Genomic DNA, 18880 nt, shown 5'->3' with positions numbered 1-18880 from the left:
TGGCACCCCTGGAAGGGCCTTGCAGCACCCTAGTTGCAAACCACTGCTTGAGGGCTTTGCATTGCAGCTAGGTGCATTGTGGGAGGGTGCTGGGAAACTGAACTGCTGCTATGCTGCAGTGAGAGTAGAGATAATTGCCGGCATTATGAGCATGAGATTTCCCAGTGCAGCCATCGTCACTGCTCTTATGTCAGCAGAGAAACAGCAGGGAAATACCATGAAATATTCAGCACTTGGCATGCTGGCTCAGTGGTCTGGATGAAGACAGGCTCTGCCCAATTCATTTGCTTCAAACAACCTCTCAACCATCTGACTCATTTCCTGCAGGGGACCAGACTTTGAGGTCTGCCTCCTGCAAAGGAGATGCTGCTCCATTGTTCACTGGATTGCGCACAGGAAAGACCCTGTCTGCTGTCAGATCACGGTCATATGCTGATCTGCACTTCATAGTTTCATAGTTGGTAGGGTCGGAAGGGACCTGAGCAGATCATCAAGTCCCACCACCCTGCCATGACAGGAAAGAGTACTGGGGTCAAACGACCCCAGCAAGGTGCATATCTAGCCTCCTTCTAAAGACCCCCAAGGCAGAAGTGAGCACCACTTCCCTTGGAAGTTGGTTCCAGATCCTAGCCGCTCTGACCGTGAAGTAGTGCCTCCTGATGTCTAGCGTGAATCTACTCTCAGTCAACTTATGGCCGTTATTCCTTGTCACTCCTGGTAGTGCTCAGGGGAACAGAGGCTCTCCCTTTGCCTGCTGGTCTCCCTTGGCCAGTTTGTAGATGGCCACCAGGTCCCCCCTCAGCCTTCTCTTGTGGAGACTGAACAGGTTCAGGTCCCACAGCCTCTCCTCCTAGGGCCTGCCCTGCTGCCCCTCATCATGCAAGTGGCCCTCCTCTGGACCCTCTAAGTGTTGTCCACATCCCTCCTGAAGTTCAGCGCCCAGAACTGGACGCAGTACTCCAGCTGCGGCCTGACCAGTATTGCATAGAGGGGAAGGATCACCTCCCTGCACCTTGGTTTCACTAACTGAACAGGGCTTTTCCTTGGCAATGTAGTGGAGAGGGAAAAGGCTACAGAGAGCCCTGCCTGCATGGGCCAGGTGCTGTCCTGGAGATAAGGAGAGCTGGGGTCAGTTCCCAGCTTTACCAGATTCAAGTGCAAGTGATCTCTGTAAGGGGGGGTCTAATAACCTTGCCACTCTCCTGCTTGTCTGTTGAAACTGTAAGCTCAGTGAGCTCGAGACTATGTGTTTCTATTGCTGACCCACCTTCCAGACAGCTGCAGGGTTTCCCAGTACCAGTAGGAGCACTAGCACACTCCAGCCAGTCTGCCACATTCAGCTATGGCCAATGTCCAGTGCTCAGAGGAAGAAGAAAACCCAAGAACATCCCGGATGGGGGAAAACCCTTGTGCAGAAAACCAACACAAGCCTGGGAGAAGCCCAGAGCAGCTTGGACTGAGCTATCACCCTTGCATTGCCTTTCATTTTCTACAATACCTGTCTCAGGTCTTGACTCAAGGAGTAGACAACCAAGTGTGACACATTCACAGAGCATTTCAGGTTCCTAACAGCCTGAGTCTGGATACCCAGGGTTTAGAGGGGCCATCAGAATGCAAAACAGAGAGCTCTGCCCATGGTACGCCTGAGGCTTGGAGCTCTTTTCTGGATTCATAGTTGTTAGGGTCTAGAAGGGACCTTACAAGACCATCAGGTCCAGCCCCCACTGCACTTGAACAGGAAAGACAGCTGGGGTCAGATGGTCCAGCAAGGTAGGCACCATGACACTTTCTGAAGATCGCCAGGGTGGGTCTTTTCCTTCAGCTGATGTGACACTAGACAGCACTTGAGGGTAGCAGAGCACCTGGGATGAATGTTAAGCAGGAGCATTGAACCCTGTCTGGAAGGAGTGGTGTGGAGAATGGCCGGAGTAAACCCCAGGAATGGATGCTTGCGTTTTCCCAGGTCTGCCAGGGTTAGGGAATGGCAGGCAGCTGTAGAGATGAGCTGCACAGGTTTGCCTCTTTTGGCACTATTGTATGAGTAGAGCAGAGCTGGAAACATCCTTGTATTTACAAGACTGCCCAATAGTTTTCAAGGAGCCACTGACAGCTGCACATTTGCAGTTACGTAGGGAGCCAGAGGTTGATTTTTGCTTGGGCTCTTGCCTAGCTATTATTTTTCTACCTTCTGGGACCCTGAGGATCACTTTTCCAGCTAGGGAAGAAAGCCTCTAGGCTGAATAGGACTCTTTCTTTAGCCCACAAAAACAGCACTTCAATAATTCAGCGGTGCAGCAGGTGAATGAAACAAGGCATCATTGTCTCCTGCTCAGAAGTGAAGCATGCAAGTTCCCAAGATAATGTTCAAGGGAGCCTGGGAGAGGCATTCTTCTGGTACATTAGTGCTTCTCCATTTGAGGCAACTTAAGTTTACCTGCCCTGCTGGAAGTAGAGCCTTCTTTCAGGGAAGGGATCAGTACTGCCTATGTCTAGCATTTCTGAGCATGGTCACTGAGCTGCTTCCACTGTATCTCCCTATGATAGATATTCTTGGGAATGCTTTTTCCTTTGAAGGCATCCAAGCCTTTAAACACTCAATCACTGTGCTGATGTTCCCATTTTACAGAAGAGGAGCTAAATGATTGCTTGTGGCTGAAGCAGAAAAAGATCCTGTAAGTCCCAACCCTGACTTCTGATTTTCTCATTAAGGCTTTTTCCATGTGGAGGAAATTACCTGATATGGCCATTTCTATTTTCAGCTATTGCAGTATGATTTGTGTATTCTAGAAGAGATCCCTGTTAGGGTGACAATCAATCGGTTATTGGGGAGCACTGAATCTGCACCTGGAATAAGGCTTTAATCTGTGTCCCAGCAAGGCTGCTGGTCACAAGGCAAAATGATGTATTAAAATAACCTTGCAGATGCTTAGGCAAGTAGTTTCTTTAACAAAGGGAATAGTATTCAGGATGAAATAAATCACTGGGCAAAAGGAAACAGAATGCGAACTAGCTATCATTAAGAGACAAGAAAGAGGCCAGACCTTGGAGGAGCCACTGCAGTCAGCAGAAAACTAGAAAGAACCAGCAAGTGATCAAGAGTACCCGAGTTCATGGTCTTAGGCATGCACTCTTAGCAGAGGCGTGTAAATGAAGTAAATGCATAGGCAATTTCATGCTAATGAAGCAAACAGAGGAGGAGCTTGAGATGGGAGGAGAAATGGGTGGAACCCAAGGAGGGACCTAAGTGAAGTGAATGTTAATATGTATGAACCAAGGTGTATAAATATGGAAAAAAGTATTGTTCAGGGCTGCTCCCTGGGTTTCACGGGCTGTGCGTCTGTGCGGGAGCTCACCTGAAGCTGTCTCCATTCTGAATAAAGCTGTTGGGAGCAATGTGTGGTGGTGTTTGCTCCCTGCTTGCTCTGGCTAATGAGTACCAGCATCCATGAGCAATTGGATCGTCGTCACCCTAGTTGTTGGGCACCGCATGGAGTCAGGGTCTAACAATCCTTTGTGTGGGCAACCTGTTCCAGAATGAAAGTGATTTTTATTTCGGAATAAGCACTGTTTCCAAAGTTGAATAATTATTCTGGGACACAGCGGCCATATGGGAAACTAGTCTGGAATAGGTCTGCAAGTTCATCTGTCCACATAGAAAAGAAACTTCCTCTATCTCTCTTTTTTTATCTAGATGTCTGTGTTTAAGCCCCTCCTAAGTATTGATTGCTGCTTGTCCTCTGCTGATAGTTCAAGTCAGGGTGGGCATGTGTGCACTTGTGGAGGGGAAAACGCTTGCAAAACTTATGCCTAGCCGGTAAGATCATCTTGTCTGTGTATCTAAGCATCTGGTCCTTTTAAGGGCTTCCCTAATCTGTTAATGTTTGTGTGCTGTTAAAACGAGGGTACTGGGAAGGCCATGCTGTTTCTAAAACTACTGCTTCTGAAGGAAGACAGCGGGAATTAAGTAAATGACGTATGCACCACCCCTTTTCCCCAGGTTTTATCAAAGGCAAAGGTTAGGCGTTGATGGAGAAATGAGGTCATTCTACTTCCGCTGTCTCTGGGTGTCTGCTAATGCAAAAAATAATTTGTTCACTGATGTAGTGATTACAGCCCCAGGCTGTTAACAAGTATCGGATCTGTGCTCTGCCTCTGAGCCAAGTCTGAAGATTCGGACTAATGACCTGCTCAATTCTGAAACCCGACTGGCTTAATTAGATGATGGCATATACTCATGAACAAAGTAACAAGCTGGCGCTGTGCTGCATCCCAATGAAGTAGGCACTGAATGCATGTGACAGGCTGGAGGTGAGGACAGAGATGGGTCACGAGGCACTGAACTTTGCTTTTAGCATCTTCCTTTCCCCAGCAACAAGTGAGCCCCCGATCACAGACTGAACTCCATAATTCCCCATGAGGAACTTTAGTGCCAGCTGTGGCAGGAGAAGCTCCCCCCACCATCCCTGCCAGGGATGCTGTTTGTTTAGGTTGGGGGATCTGTATGATCCCATTAAAAATCAGGACTTCGGCTCTCAACAGCAGTTGGTTTTTCTCACACATGACACGTCTACATGACATGTTTACTGCTGAGCTGATTAAGTAACTCCGCAATAAAGTGTCACCATCTACATATGTGGGGCTATTAGGATAGAGTAAACTAATTAAATCTGCTATAGGATAGTAGTGCCAGACATAAGTACTATCCTACAGCGAAGTTATTTACACTTCTGCATTGCATATGTAGATGCTGCTGGGGCTGGTCGGGGCACAAGGGTGCTTCAGTGCAAGGGCTGCCTGTCGGCTAGCCCCACACTGAAGCACCCTCGTGCCCCAGACGGCCCCTCTGCAGCACAGTGAGCTGGGTCGGAGCAGCCCCAGGCTAGCAGGCTGACCTCACCCCCTTCCCCCCAGGTGCCCTGCCAGCCGGGGCTGCTCTGACCCAGCTCAACGTGCTGTGGTCTCAGGCCCAAGCAGGCAACCCTTACCATGAAGAAGTTCTTCCTGATGTTAAATCTGAATCTGCTGTCAGTTTGTGGCCATTATTTCTATTTACTCCAAGGGGTGCCCTGGTAATCAGAGCATCTCCTATCCTTTGCTTCCCCTCCCCAATAAATTTGTTGATGGCTACAGCTTTCTCTTGCAGAGGTCTCTCAATCTCTCCTTGTGGGGCCTTACTTGCAAGCCCCAAACCACATGAGTGGCCCTCCTCCAAACCCTCTCAAGGTTATCCACATCCCTCTTGAAGTGCAGTGCCTGACACTGGATGCAGTACTCCAGCTGCAGCCTCACCAGTGCCACATAGAGGGGGAGTATCACCTCCCTGGACCTGTTCATGATGCATCTGCTAATGCACGATAAAATGCAGGTAGCTTTACTGATCACTTCATCACATTGACGACTCACGTTCATCTTGGGAGTCAACTATGACTCCGAGATCCCTTTCTGTTACAGTGCTGCTGAGAGGGTCATCCCCCAGCCTGTAAGTGTGCTGGTGATTCCTTCTCCCTAGGTGCAGCACTTTGCATTTGGCCTTGTTGAATTGCATCCTAATCTGTTCTGCCCACTTCTCCGACCCGTCCAGATCTGCCTGGATTCATTCCCTGCTCGCTAGTGTGTTTCTTTACCCCAAAATTTGGTGTCATCTGCAAATTTGGACAGAGTGCTCTCTACGCCCTCATCCAAGTCACTGATGAAGACATTGAACAGCACTGGTCCAAGGACTGAATCTTGGGGAACTCCACTGCCCACATCTTTCCAGGTCAATGCCGACCCATCTACCACCACTCTCTGGGTGTGTCCCATTAGCCAATTTGCCACCCACCTGACCATGTAATCAACTATGTCACAGTCGCTCAGTTTATTTATGAGATACTGTATCAAAGACTTTCTTAAAATCTAGGTAGATGACATCTACCTTGTCCCCTGCATCTAAGCATTTTGAGACCTAGTCATAAAAAGAAATAAAGTTAGTCAGGAAGGATCTACCTGCTATGAACCCATGCTGGTTGCCCTTCAGCATTATTTTTCCTGCTGGACTCCCACAAATGTGATCCTTAATACATTTTTCAAAGGTTTTCCCAAGGATAGTGGTGAGGGTAACTGGCCTATAGTTACCCGGATCCTCCTTCCTCCCCGTCTTGAAAATAGGGACCACATTGGCCCTTTTCCAGTCCTCTGGGACCTAACCAGAGCACCATAGGTGCTCAAACAGCCGTGACAGTGGCTCCACTATGACACTGGCCAATTCCTTCAGCACCCTTGGATGAAGATCATCTGGTCCAGCTGACTTAAACACATCCAGCCCTTCCAAGTGTCTCTTCACTAAGTTGGTGCTAACAGTTGGTGGGCTCACTTCCCTCCTGTGCTCATCTATAATCTAATTGGGAGATTTGTCCTAGTCCATATTCAGGAATACAGAAGCAAAAAACTCATTGAAGAGCTTAGATTTGTCCCTTCTAGCAGTCACCAATTGCCCTAGTCTGCTCTGTAGGGGTCCTATGTTACACTGCACCTTCTTTTTGCTCCCTATATACCTGTAGAAGGAGTTTTTGTTGTCTTTAATTTTCGTTGCCAGCCTAAGCTCCATTGCAGCTTTGGTCTTTCTAACTGGCTCCCTGCAAGTGCGAGCCAAGTAGGTGTACTCCTCCTTGGTAGCTACTCCCTGCTTCCACAGCCTGTATGCCTTTTTTTTTTGCCCCTAGGCTTTTCTGGATTTCCCTTTTCAGCCAAGAGGGTTTCTTGGCCCCTTTGCCCCCTTTCATGCAGAATGGGATTGTCTCCTTCAGCACCTGAAGGATCGCTCCCTTTAGGAACAACCACCCTTCCTGGACTCCCCATCTCACCAATGCCCCTGCTCATCAGTGCCTCACTAACTAATCTCCTGAGCATACTGAAGTTGGCTTTTCTGAAGTCTAGCACTTCTGCCCTGCTGGTTATCTTTCCCACCCTTCACCAGATAGTAAATTCAATCAGATGATGGTCACTGTCCCCTAAGTTACCTTGTATCTGCAGATCCCCTACCTGGTCATCCCCTGTAGCCAACACCAAGTCCAGTAAGGCGTTTCCCTTAGCAGGACTATACCTCCTGGTTTAGGTGAAGGCCCTGTATGCAGGTTAAAAATCTACGTGAATGGTTAGACCTGGCTGACTGCTCCTCCCAGCAGATGTCAGGGTAGTTTAGGTCACCCGTGACAGCCATGTCTCCTGACTGTATGGCCTCTGAGAGCTGCCTTGCAAATTTTAGGTCTAGATCATCCTCCTGGTGTGCCAATCTCTGGTAGACTCCCACTACCAAGCCCCTTTGCCCTGGCCCCCTTGTATTCTGACCCACAATACCTCAATTTGCTTCTCCTCTGGTCTCATCTTGATTATAGAAGATGTATATTGCTCCTTAACATGGAGAGTAACACCCCCCACCTTTTTTTCCCCTACTGTATCCCACCTGTACAGCCTATATCCCTCAATGCCTACTTCCCAATCATGGGTAGGGTCCCACCAGGTTTCAGCTAGCCCAACCATGTCAAAGTTTTTGTTTGCAAGCAGGAGTGTGAGTACCTCCTGCTTATTTCCCATGCTCCTAGTATTAGTATAGAGACTCTTAAACACCATAACACTGTACTAGTTATATAACACTATATAACATACTGACTTACATCATCTCATTGTTTCCTTGCCATCTCATTTCTCTCTATGTATCCTTCTCTTTTCCCTTGTCCTACATTTTTTACTGTAAGCCCTCTGAGGTAGGGATTGTCCTTTTGTGGTGTTTGTACAGCACCTAGCACGGCTGGGTCCTGACCTGAGGCTGGGGTTTCTGGGAATACCAAATATAATTCATAGTAACAAAAGTGATGCCTCTACTGAGAGCTGGTTGTGCTTTAAGCAAAGCAGCCCTGCTGCAGGAGATAGAGCCCAAAGCACGTGACAGCTGTTCTTAGCATCTTACTGTACTTTCCTTGTAGCAGAAGCTAATGTTACCACGGAAGGTTTAATGAACTCTTCTTTAAAAACGTAACACAAATTTTTTATAAGCATTCCCCAGGTTCGTATTATAGTGGCAATGTCACTGTACCTAACAAAACGTGATTAGAAAATGAAATACCTAGGATACATGGAGCCTTCATGGAGCTGGACTGTTTTCAGTGGTGGCAGATGACAGAACAAGGAGCAATGGTCTCAAGTTGGAGCAAGGGACGTTTAGGTTATGTATTAGGAAGAATTTTCTCACTAGGAGGGTAGTAAAACACTGGAATAGGATGATCTAGTTGGGAATGGTCCTGCTTTGAACAGAGGGCTAGATGACCTCCTGAGGTCCCTTCCAACCCTAACTTTCTATGAAGCTATGACAAAAAAATGTATTTCCCAGTGCCTGCCACTCAAAGACCGAAGCTTTGGTTCTCTTCCTGTCTCCCTAACCAGAGAAATTCACCTATTGTTTTTCTTGTTTGCGGCTTTTAGACAAGGAAGGATGCATGAAAAGTCATACTGATAGCAAGGGTTATGTTACTTGGGTCACTTCCAGCCTCCAAGACATACTTCCAGCCATCCAAGACAATCCATCCAGCCAAATGTATTCTGAATTCCTGAGACTTCTCATTTGGTTTCAAATCCATGAATTAGAGCACGTAAAAAATTGTACATGCACTTGCATCTAAACAGTAGCCCTAATAGGCAGGTGTTTGGTTCTATCAGGCTGTCAACTTAACATGCACAAGCTTGGAGCTCCTCGAAGGAATCACAGAATCAATGGGTCAGATGGGACCTAGACAAATCATCGAGTCCGACCCCCTGCCATGGGCAGGAAGGAGCACTGGGGGTGGCAGGGGTCATAAGACCCCAGCCAGGTGCCTATCCTGTCTCCTTGTGAAGATTTCCAGGGAAGGTGAGAGCACCATCTCTCTGGAGAGCCTATTCCAGGCTCTGGCCACCCTTACAGTGAAGTAGTTCTTCCTGATATCTAACCTAAACCTCTCCTCCCTCAGCTTGTGGCCATTGTTCTGGTGTCTCCAAGGGGGGCCCTGGTGAACAGACTTTCCCCGAGTCCCTGCTGCTGGCCCCTGATAAGGGTGTGGGCAGCCACAAGATCCCCCCTCAGTCTCCTCTTGCGGAGACTGAAGAGATTCAGGTCCCTCAGCCTCTCCTCATAGGGCTGGCCACGGAGGCCCCCAACCATACGAGTGGCCTCCTCTGGACCCACTCCAGGTTCTCCACATCCTTCTTGAAGTGCAGCGCCCAAAACTGGACACGGTACTCCAGCTGCGGCCTGACCAGCGCTGCATAGAGGGGGAGAAAGACCTCTCTGGACCTGTTAGTGATGCTCCTGTTGATGCACGACAGGGTGCGGTTGGCTCTGCCTATTGCTTCGTCGCACTGGCGACTCATATTCATCCTGGAGTTAATCATGACTCCAAGATCTCTCTCTGCCTCTGTGCTGCCGAGAGGGTCAGTCCCTAACCTGTAACCACAATGCTGGTTCCCTCTCCCCAGGTGCAGCACCCTGCATTTGTCCTTGTTGAACCGCATCCTGTTCAAATCCGCCCACTTCTCTAACCTATCCAGGTCTGCCTGGATGCGGTCCCTGCCTGCCGGTGTATTCACTTTACCACACAGCTTGGTATCATCAGTGAACTTGAACAGGGTGCTCTCCATACCCTCGTCCAGGTCACTAATGAAGATATTGAACAGCATCAGCCCAAGGACCGAGCCCTGGGGGACTCCGCTGCTCACACCCTCCCAGGTCAACATCAACCCATCCACCACCACCCTCTGGGTTCACCCCTGGAGCCAGTTTGCCACCCATGTGAACGTGCATTTGTCAGTGCCGCAGTCCCTCAGCTTGCCCACCAGAATTGGGTGGGACACTGTCAAAGGCCTTCTGGAAGTCCAAGAAGACGACATCAACTTCCTCCTTCCCATCTAAACTCTTTGTTGCCTGGTCATAGAAAGAGACCAGGTTAGTCAGGCAGGATCGGCCTTGCACCAACCCATGCTGGTTACCCCTCAACATCGCTTCCCCTGCAGGGCTCTCACAAGTGTGGCCCTTGATAATTTTTTCAAAGACCTTCCCCAGGATAGAAGTGAGGCTGACTGGTCTGTAGTTGCCAGGCTCTTCCTTCCTTCCCTTCTTGAAAATAGGGACCACATTGGCCCTTTTCCAGTTCTCAGGGACTTGGCCCGAGCACCAGGAGTCCTCAAACAGCCGTGCCAATGGCTCTGCAATGACACCAGCCAATTCCCTCAGCACCCGAGGATGAAGGAGTCAGTAAGTAATGCTGCATAAGACTGTGGTTCAGGGTACCGGACTGGATGTCAGGCAACCTGATTCCTAGTCTCTGCTCTGTCACTGATGTGCAGCATAGCCTGAAGCAGGTGTCTTGTCCATTGTGTATTTAGGTGACAAGCTCTCAAGGCCATGCCTGTCTCTCCAAGTATGCAAACAATAAAGAATGTCTCTTAATGTTTTGCCATTCCCCTGTCACAGTTAATTAACTAAACCATATCTCATATGAATTCTGGGCCATTACCTGCTTTGCACTGTGGGATCTTTCAAATGGCTCTTGCAGAATCTTTTTGCTTTGGCTCCAGTGCACCACATAGTTTGATAATGAGACTCCTGGGCCAGGGCTTAATTGATCATTTCACAAGATTTTAGATCACTAATGTCTTTTTTAACTCATGACATTTAACTTGCCATACGACAAGCTGCTTTAGAAAGGAACAGACGCAGCCAGCCTCCCAGACATCAAAGTGGAAAGCACAGAAGGCTGTTGTGCTGTCAAAAGCAGTGGGGCCATCCAGAACCTTTTGAAATGCCAGAAATAATTAAATGAAACCTCAGTGGGGGTAAAATGTATTCAGACTGGAAGAACTCCTACCAGACCAGTCATCTGCCAATTCTGCTCAGGTTTATGTATCACACGTGTGTGTGAAGAACACCTGACTGTCTAACCTTAAGGGCTTAATGAGCATGAACGATGACCTGCAAGTGACTTTGGTGAGAAGCAAGGAGCCATGCTGGATCTCACAAGAGAGCTGCACAAAAGTGAGTAAGCCAGGTGCCAAAGGACAGATTTGTACTAATTAGGGCTAAGTCAATTCCTTGGAAATAGAAAAATCTGTATGAAAATTCCTACAGAATTTGCTATATGGAGTAATCTCCTCCCTCTGTGCTTGCAAACTATTCCATATGATTTAACAGAGGATCATACCACTACTGTGAACTCTACAGTATGTTTCAAAACACTCAGAGAGGCTTTTATTTTCTATAGGATGCTACAGGATTTTCAGTGTAGTTTGTAATGTATCCCTATTGGTTTTATCCCTATCTGGTTCAACAGAGCCTTTTTACTATACACAAAGCCTGTCTTCCTTTACGTATCCAATGGATATGAATTTCTTAGGTTCAGCACATCCTGAGGCCTGCTCAGCAAGGCTGAACTGCCAAAATAGCAGCTGGGAAGAGTCCGTGTACTCCAAGGGGGTGTCTCTGAAGTGTAAGACATAAGAGCTTCAAGCACATAGGAGAAATGGTATTACCATATAATCATAGGCCCATTGAGATAAGAGCTGGAAGGAGCCATCCCTTCATGCAGAGCCATTCTCTGTGTACATAGTAGTGCTTTGCCTAATTTGTGTGGGCTTCCCTTGATCCCTTGAAGGGTTTTTCATAATCTAATATGCCTTATGACTATGGAATAGTCCTTAGCAGCCAACATTAATATCAATATTTCTTTGGCCTAACTTAATGTTGTTGTCCCCAGATTCTTTGCCTTAGCCCACCTCTAAACAGTTTCTCTCTCTTTTTGGTGTTCCCTAGAGATGGTCCTCAAAGTACTGCACTTACAGCCTCAACAGTTTATCCTCTGATCTTTCCCCCGTCAGTCTAGTCCCTTGATCATTTTTGTTGCTCGACTCTGAATTCCCCCTGTTTTGTCCAAGTCTTTCTGCTGTGTCTCGATTTTTCCATTTTCCTCTGAATTGTATTTGCTCTATGAAGTGCAGTGTGTATGAAAGTTCCCGTCTGAAATAAAGCCATATTAAGCGGCATGTATAAATGATAAGAGTAATGCAAAACCCATCTGCATCAATGCAGACTGATTATCATGTTCTGTCGTCTCTCTATGACATTTCCATCAAGAGCTAGCCTTGGAGAACAGAATGCAGCCAGGCAGAACATTCACTTGGGTGTAGTATTTTGATCATCTGTCATAACAGATCCAATTTAACTTGTATTTTACCTGCATTGCAAGATGATAGGCGGTGGGGTTTGTTACCTAGGGCCCTCTCTATACAGGTGAAATAAATGAGGTGGCTTATTGGTAAAGCACTATCCAATGTGAGCAAGTTCTTCAGAGGCTGGCTCTTAAAACTGGTTTTTTTGTTTGTTTATATTTGCTTGTACTCTAGTACTTGCTGAAAATAGAGGTCAAATGGTCGAACTGGACAAAATGTGTAGTGGAGGAGGTTTCTGTTGCCAAAATTCCACTTCCTTAAAATCAAAACGTTTTGTGGGAACTTACAATTTCAGTAAACTTTTGGGGGAAAAAATTCAAATATAACATATGGAATGTGTTGCCTTCATTGACTCCATTGAATTCATTTAATGAATTATAAAAAAAAATAGAAGCTGAAATGGAATAAAAAAGAAATGTTTTGATTTTATCAAATGTTCTGATGCAGGCAGCATTTCCAAATGTTTTGTTTCATGTGAAAATTCCAAATTGTAGAACATGAAAATCCAAATTCATAGTTTCATAGTTTCTAGGGTCGGAAGGGACCTGAGTAGATCATCTAGTCCGACCCCCTGCCATGGCAGGAAAGAGTACTGGGGTCAAACGACCCCAGCAAGGTGTACATCTAGCCTTCTCTTAAAGACCCCCAGGGTAGGAGCCAGCACCACTTCTCTTGGAAGTTGGTTCCCGCACCGTCATTTTAAAATTGCAGGTTAGTGCAGCAGGTCATTCTTGTTGCAGATGTGTTGAAGCTAAAGCAGTGATTATATTGTATTGGTTAGTTCTCAGTGATTAATACATGGTACCAGTAATGTGTTGACCAGCCACTCTGACCTCCTTGAGTTTAAGCTGGGTAAGCCATTGAATGGAAGGCCTCCAGCAAAGCTAACCCATTGTTTTTTTATAATCACCACATCTCTACCTCCTGTCTGGTAGGACAGGGAAAAACTATGTAGAAGCTCTTAACCCCAAGAGCATGTACCTTTTCCAAAACAGACAATAAATCTACCATTGTGCAAACAAAAAGTACAATGGATGCAACATTATGGGATTTACTTAGCATTGAGCTACATCCTTACTAACACTAAAAGGGAAATTGGTAATTAGTTGCACAGTTATGTTGGGTTTTTTAATGGGATTAGGTCATTACATTAGATCAGAGGCAGTCTGGAATTCAAGAGACCTGGATCCTCTTTTTTTGGTTCTACCATGTTGCCATCTGAGGTAAGTCTCTTCAGTTCTCTCTGCCTGTTCCCTTATCTTGTGCTAAGACTTTGTAAAGTGGTCTGAGATCCTTAGGTAAAAGCTGAGCTACTATATTAAATATTACTGTGATGATGAAGTTGTTTTCTGGGTACAGGGGTGACATGCCTTGTGAGCTGGAAGAATTTTCCTTCACACCCTAGAACATAAAGAGTATATGGGATAGGGTAGTGTGAAATGGGCAGGGGGTATTACCTGGGATCAGATGGACATATTCCATACCAACAGATACCCCGCAATTGTAAGGTATCTTGAGTCCTTCCCCACCTACTTCTCTGCTTGGGGGTTTCATACCATTTTACTTCCTTTCTGTTCTTTCCCAGCTCTATCAAAGAGAAGACTCACGTTTTTTCGTACACCTTGGTTTCCAGCACTGGCCAATGCACGAAACACACCACCCTGCTGGACAGCTTTTTCGTCATTGAGTAGTAGCCCTGCGGGAATGCCAGCAGCAAAGCCAAGAACCAAATGATGCCAATGACCACCTTGGTGGCTGTGGCCGACAGCCTGGGTTGCAGTGGGTGGATAATAGCCATGTACCTGCAACAGAGAAAGAGAAAGAGAGAGGTCAGGGCTTTAAAAATGTAGAAACACCATGTGGAAATGAAAAGACCCAGGTTCTGCGCTTTCAATCAGTGGGTCAGTTAATACAGTAAAGAACTTCTCAGTGACACCAAAGTCAGAAGGCCCAGGCTCCTGTATGTTATAATGAACCCTGAAGTAGTAGGCTGTTGAAACAGGCAGGGGGGTTGATGTAGGCCCTAACACATAGCTTATATGCATGCTTTGTGTCCTTAGACACACAGCCCCATGGAGCAGTGTGATATTAGACATCCTGACTTCTACAGTTAAGGATTTGGCTGCAGCAACTTGGTAGTTTCTCAGTTTAGCTGTGAATGATTTTTCTCCAGTGTCTTTCTCAAACCCCTCTTTTAATAGCTTTTCCCATTTTGGGAAAGCTCTTTTGTTAAAATTCTTTTTTAGCTCTAGATGGTTTGGGGACCGAAACATGCTCTGCAGCATATCTGTGCAGAATTTGGAGTGAGGAATGAATGTGACAAAACACGACTAGTTGTGGAATTGGAAAGGTGACATTTGTCAAACTTGGCACCCAGCGCTATATCCAAGCACTGTTGAGAGACTTCTGTATAACGACCTCTTAATCCAGGTCCAGGTGGACAAGTACCTACATCATAAAATTTGTTCTTGACTGGCGCTACTGGCCAAGTTCATCACACGAATTGTGGCATCTACCTTCCCTGAAAGAGCAATGGAAACAGCAGTAATTACAGTAGCTGTACTTGGAAGGCAAGATCTGTGTCGCTCCCTGACAACTTCTGAGATGTCCCTCAGAGCATGTAAGTAATAGTCGCATGCTTTTACTTGGTGGATTCATGCTGCAGGCTTTTGTTGGAAGTGAAATAGTCTGACCCTGCTGCTTTTCATAGATTTCATAGACATTAGGGCTGGAAGGGACCTCGGAAGATCATCGAGTCCAGCCCCCTGCTCCAGAAAGTCAGCTGAGGTCAAAGGATTCCAGCAAGATAAATGTCTGAATGTCTCTTAAAAGTTTCCAGAGTAGGTGCTTGCACCACCTGTGGAGGCTGTCTGTTTCAGGCCTTGGGGACTCAGACAGGAAAGAGCTTCTTCCTTATGTCCAGCCTGAAACGGTCTTGGAGGAGCTTGTGACCATTTGACCTTGTCATCCCTTGGGGTGCTCTGGTGAATAGGCGTTCCCCCAGATTCTGATGTATACTTGTAGGCAGCCACCAGGTCCCCTGTGAGCCTGTGCTTTTTCAGGCTAAAGAGCCCCATGGCGCTCAGCCTCTCATCATAAGGCCTGTTCTCCTGCCCTCTGATCATGCATGTGGTTCTCCTCTGCACTCTCTCAACCTTCTCCACATCCTTTTTAAATTGTGGAGCCCAAAACTGGATGCAGTACTCCAGCTGCAAGTACCATGGGAGAATAATGTCCTGGAATTTGCTTGAGAAGCATCTATGGATGCAAGCCAGAGTTTTGCTTGCTTTATCAGCTGCAACATCACATTGGTGGCTTATATTCATCTTGTGGCGAATCATGACCCCCAAGTCCCTTTCGGCCACGGTGCTAGCAAACGTAGCACTGCCAAACCTATAAGTGTGCTGCAGGAATTTTTTCCCCAAGGTGGAGTACCTTGCATTTTTTGGTGTCGAACGCCATCAGGTCTTCAACTGCCCATTTTCGAAGCCTAAGTTGGCCTGGGTCACCATCCTGTCCTCAGGTGTGGACGCTTTACCCCAAAGTTTGGTTTCATTGGCGAACTTGGCCAGTCCGCTTCTGACACCAGCGTCCACATCATTAATAAAGATATTGAAAAGTATAGGCCCAAGGATGGAGCCTTGCGGGACCCAACTGGTCACAGAACGCCATGATGATTTACTTCCATCGACTACCACTCTCTGGGTCTGATCTCAGAGCAAATTCCCTAGCTATCAGACTGTGATACAACCGAGGCCACAGTTGGCCAATTTTTCCAAGGGATGATCATGGGATACCAGATCAAAGGCTTTTTTAAAATCAAGATATATGATGTCAATCTCTTCTCCTGTGTCCAGGCAATATTTCACCTGATCATAGAAGGAGATGAGATTGGTTAAACAAGACCTACCCGCAATAAACCCATGCTGGCTATCCCTCAGGATGTTGCCATCAGCCAGTTTGTCAAGAATGGTCTCTTTGATAATTTTTTCCAAGATCTTCCCCAAGATGGAGGTCAGGCTGTGGGCCTATAGTTCCCTGGATCTACTTTCCTCCCTTTCTTGGGCGCCACATTGGCCTTCTTCCAATCTTCGGGCATTTCACCTGAGCGCCATGAGTTCTTGAAGACCCGTGCCAGAGGCTGAGCTATGATGCTTGCCAGCTCCTTACGTACCCTAGTGTGTAAACTGCCTGGGCCAGCTGACTTGAAGGTGTCCAACCTCTCAAGGTGTTCCTTCACAAGGTCTACACTGATGAAGGGTAACAGTTTTCTCTCACCCTGGCCGTCCTGTCCCATATTGAGTAGGACCATTCCTTGGTAAGGGTAAAAAACTGACACAATATACCCATTAGGCAGGTTGGCTTTTTCCTGGGCATTGGTTGTCAGTTGTCCCATATGGTTTAGCAGGGGTCCAATGTTACCATTGCTTTTCCCCCAGCTCCCCACATATCTAAAAAAGGACTTTTTATTGTCTTTGATACGTGTAGCCAGTTGGAGTTCAGTTGCAGTCCTGGCTTTCCTGGTCCAGACCAGTGCAGAGTACTCCTCCTTTGGGGTGGATCCTGTCCTCCATCCTTTATAGGTCTTTCTTTTTAGACTCAGGAGGTCCACTAGTTCCCTGGAGAGCTAAGGGGGCTGCTGTGCCCTTTTGCTGCCTTTCCTCCGAGATGGGATAGACATTGCTTGTGCTCTCAGGATCATTCCCTTGAGGAGCAACCACTCTTCCTGAACTCCCCTCTTCCTGCGGTCGTGGTCCCTTGGGGCTTACCGACATGCCTCCTGAGCTTGTCAAAGTTAGCTTTCCTGCAGTCATGGACTTCTGCATTGTTGACTGACTTGCCAGCTTTACAGTGGATAGTGAAGGTAATCAGCTCATGGTCACTGTCTCCCAGCTTCCCTTCGATCATTAGGTCACTGATAAGATCATCCCCTGTTGCCAGTACCAGGGGACCAGGTCGAGCAGTGCTTTGCCTCTTGTCGGTCCATAGACTTCTTGAGTCAGATAGAGCTTGTCCACGCACATGAGGAAGCTTTGTGACCATTCAGATTTGGCCGAGTGCTCTTCCCACGAGATGTCTGGGTAGTGAAGTCTCCCATGACCACCATGCAGCGGGAGCATGCAGACTCAGCCAGTTTCCTGGCAAATTCCTGGTCGAGCTCTTGATCCTGGCTAGGAGGTCTGTAGTAGACTCCCACCGTTGTGTCCCCTGTGCCTTGTTCACCACAAATTTTAACCCAGAGAGTCTCCAGTTGTCCACCCTGGATGCCAATGTCGGCTTGATTTTCCTTGACATAGAGAGCTACACCTCTGCATCTTTTATCTACATGATCTTTCTTTGTTTCTTCTTTAACTTCCTTTTCCCTTCATTAGTGTATGTATATAATTGCACCCAGAATGGTTTACTCATGGCGTTAATTCATCTCCTGAATCAGTTCTTTAATTTTCTTGCTTTACCAAGCCAAAGCCAAGCAGCAGCTGGTTCTTTAGCCATACAAAGAGAGAGGCTGTATTGTGTCTAATCCCGCAGTATTAATTTGTAGAGTGGGACTGCCCTTGTGGACGAGCAGTGTGTTTGTGTTTAGCATGATGCTAAACTGCAAACAGTTATTGCTTCAACTATCTGAATGGCTGAGTCTGCCTCACTTAAATGCATAGTGGTTTTTTTTAATCTATATTAATACCTCTTTTCAGGTTATAGGCTCTGGTGGGGTGCTCTTCTATGAGTCTAGTTTTTCCTGGTGGTTGTTGTTTGGGTTCCTTTTGGTGTTTTTTTTAATTCTTTTAGAATAAAGCCAAGGGGAGACTGGGAAAAATCCATATTTAAAATGGATTTTTGTTTGCTTTATGAAAATAATTACAACAATAAATAATAAACTACTTCAATTATAGAAAAGAAAGAACAGTTCTGCCTTGAGCAGGGGGTTGAATTAGATGACCTCCTGAGGGCCCTTCCCGACCCTTCTATTCCATAATTCAATGAATGTGAGATGAGACTTGTCACAGGCCAAGGATAAATAATATGGAAGGAGAAATGACACTCCCCCTCACCCGGTCCCTGTAGCAGGAACAAATGTTGATGCCTTGCAGGTTAGCTTCCAGTTGGAAAAGAAGTCAGTGCTGCAGAGTCTGGCTCTGCTGCAACAACTTGTTTATCACCACTGCACATGTCAGTTCTTGAGCAGAGATGGTCACAACAGCTTTCAGATAATCTCCTTTTCCACAATCTCAGCCAAAACGCCATTTCCCAGGGAGCAACTTGGCCTCAAGAATTGATTCTCTTTAGAAATATTAAGCTTTGCTACTTGCCACGGCTCAACAGAAAAACCTTCCTTTATACAAGAAACAACACGGCTTTGCTCCCAAGACTGAATCCTGCACATACTCTAAGGCAGTGATTCTCAACTACGGTGATGTAGCACCCTGGGGTGCCTTGAGGTCCTTGCAAGTTTGCCAGGTAGTGTCAGCACCATTAGAGGTGCAGGAGCGATTCACAAGAGAAACCCAGAGATTTCAGATAGGAATCCAGAGTGTTAAAAACTTTCTCACCTGTTGTGGGCTTGCTGAGTTCTTGGGAACAGAAGAATTGCTCTGTTATTTTTCTGTAGTGAAAAAATGAGTGAAAACCAAGAGCTGACCTTTTCCAAGGG

At 46.7% G+C, this 18880-nt stretch overlaps 1 protein-coding gene across 1 annotated transcript in view; it reads right to left on the bottom strand.

Annotated features, from left to right (window-relative positions):
* The window catches only part of LOC149862153 (substance-P receptor-like), a 75927-nt gene that overhangs the window by 26124 nt on the left and 30923 nt on the right, over nucleotides 1–18880 (bottom strand). Inside the window, exon 2 of the mRNA XM_090052965.1 lies at nucleotides 13839–14033. Within this exon, the coding sequence (XP_089909091.1) occupies nucleotides 13839–14033 (195 nt within the window). The remainder of the gene's footprint in view (nucleotides 1–13838; nucleotides 14034–18880) is intronic.

The sequence above is a fragment of the Crocodylus siamensis genome, chromosome 6, assembly GCF_052110815.1.
Source record: "Crocodylus siamensis isolate JL-2025a chromosome 6, ASM5211081v1, whole genome shotgun sequence".
Taxonomy (NCBI): Eukaryota; Metazoa; Chordata; order Crocodylia; family Crocodylidae; genus Crocodylus; species Crocodylus siamensis.
This window is presented reverse-complemented; position numbering and strand designations above follow the sequence as displayed.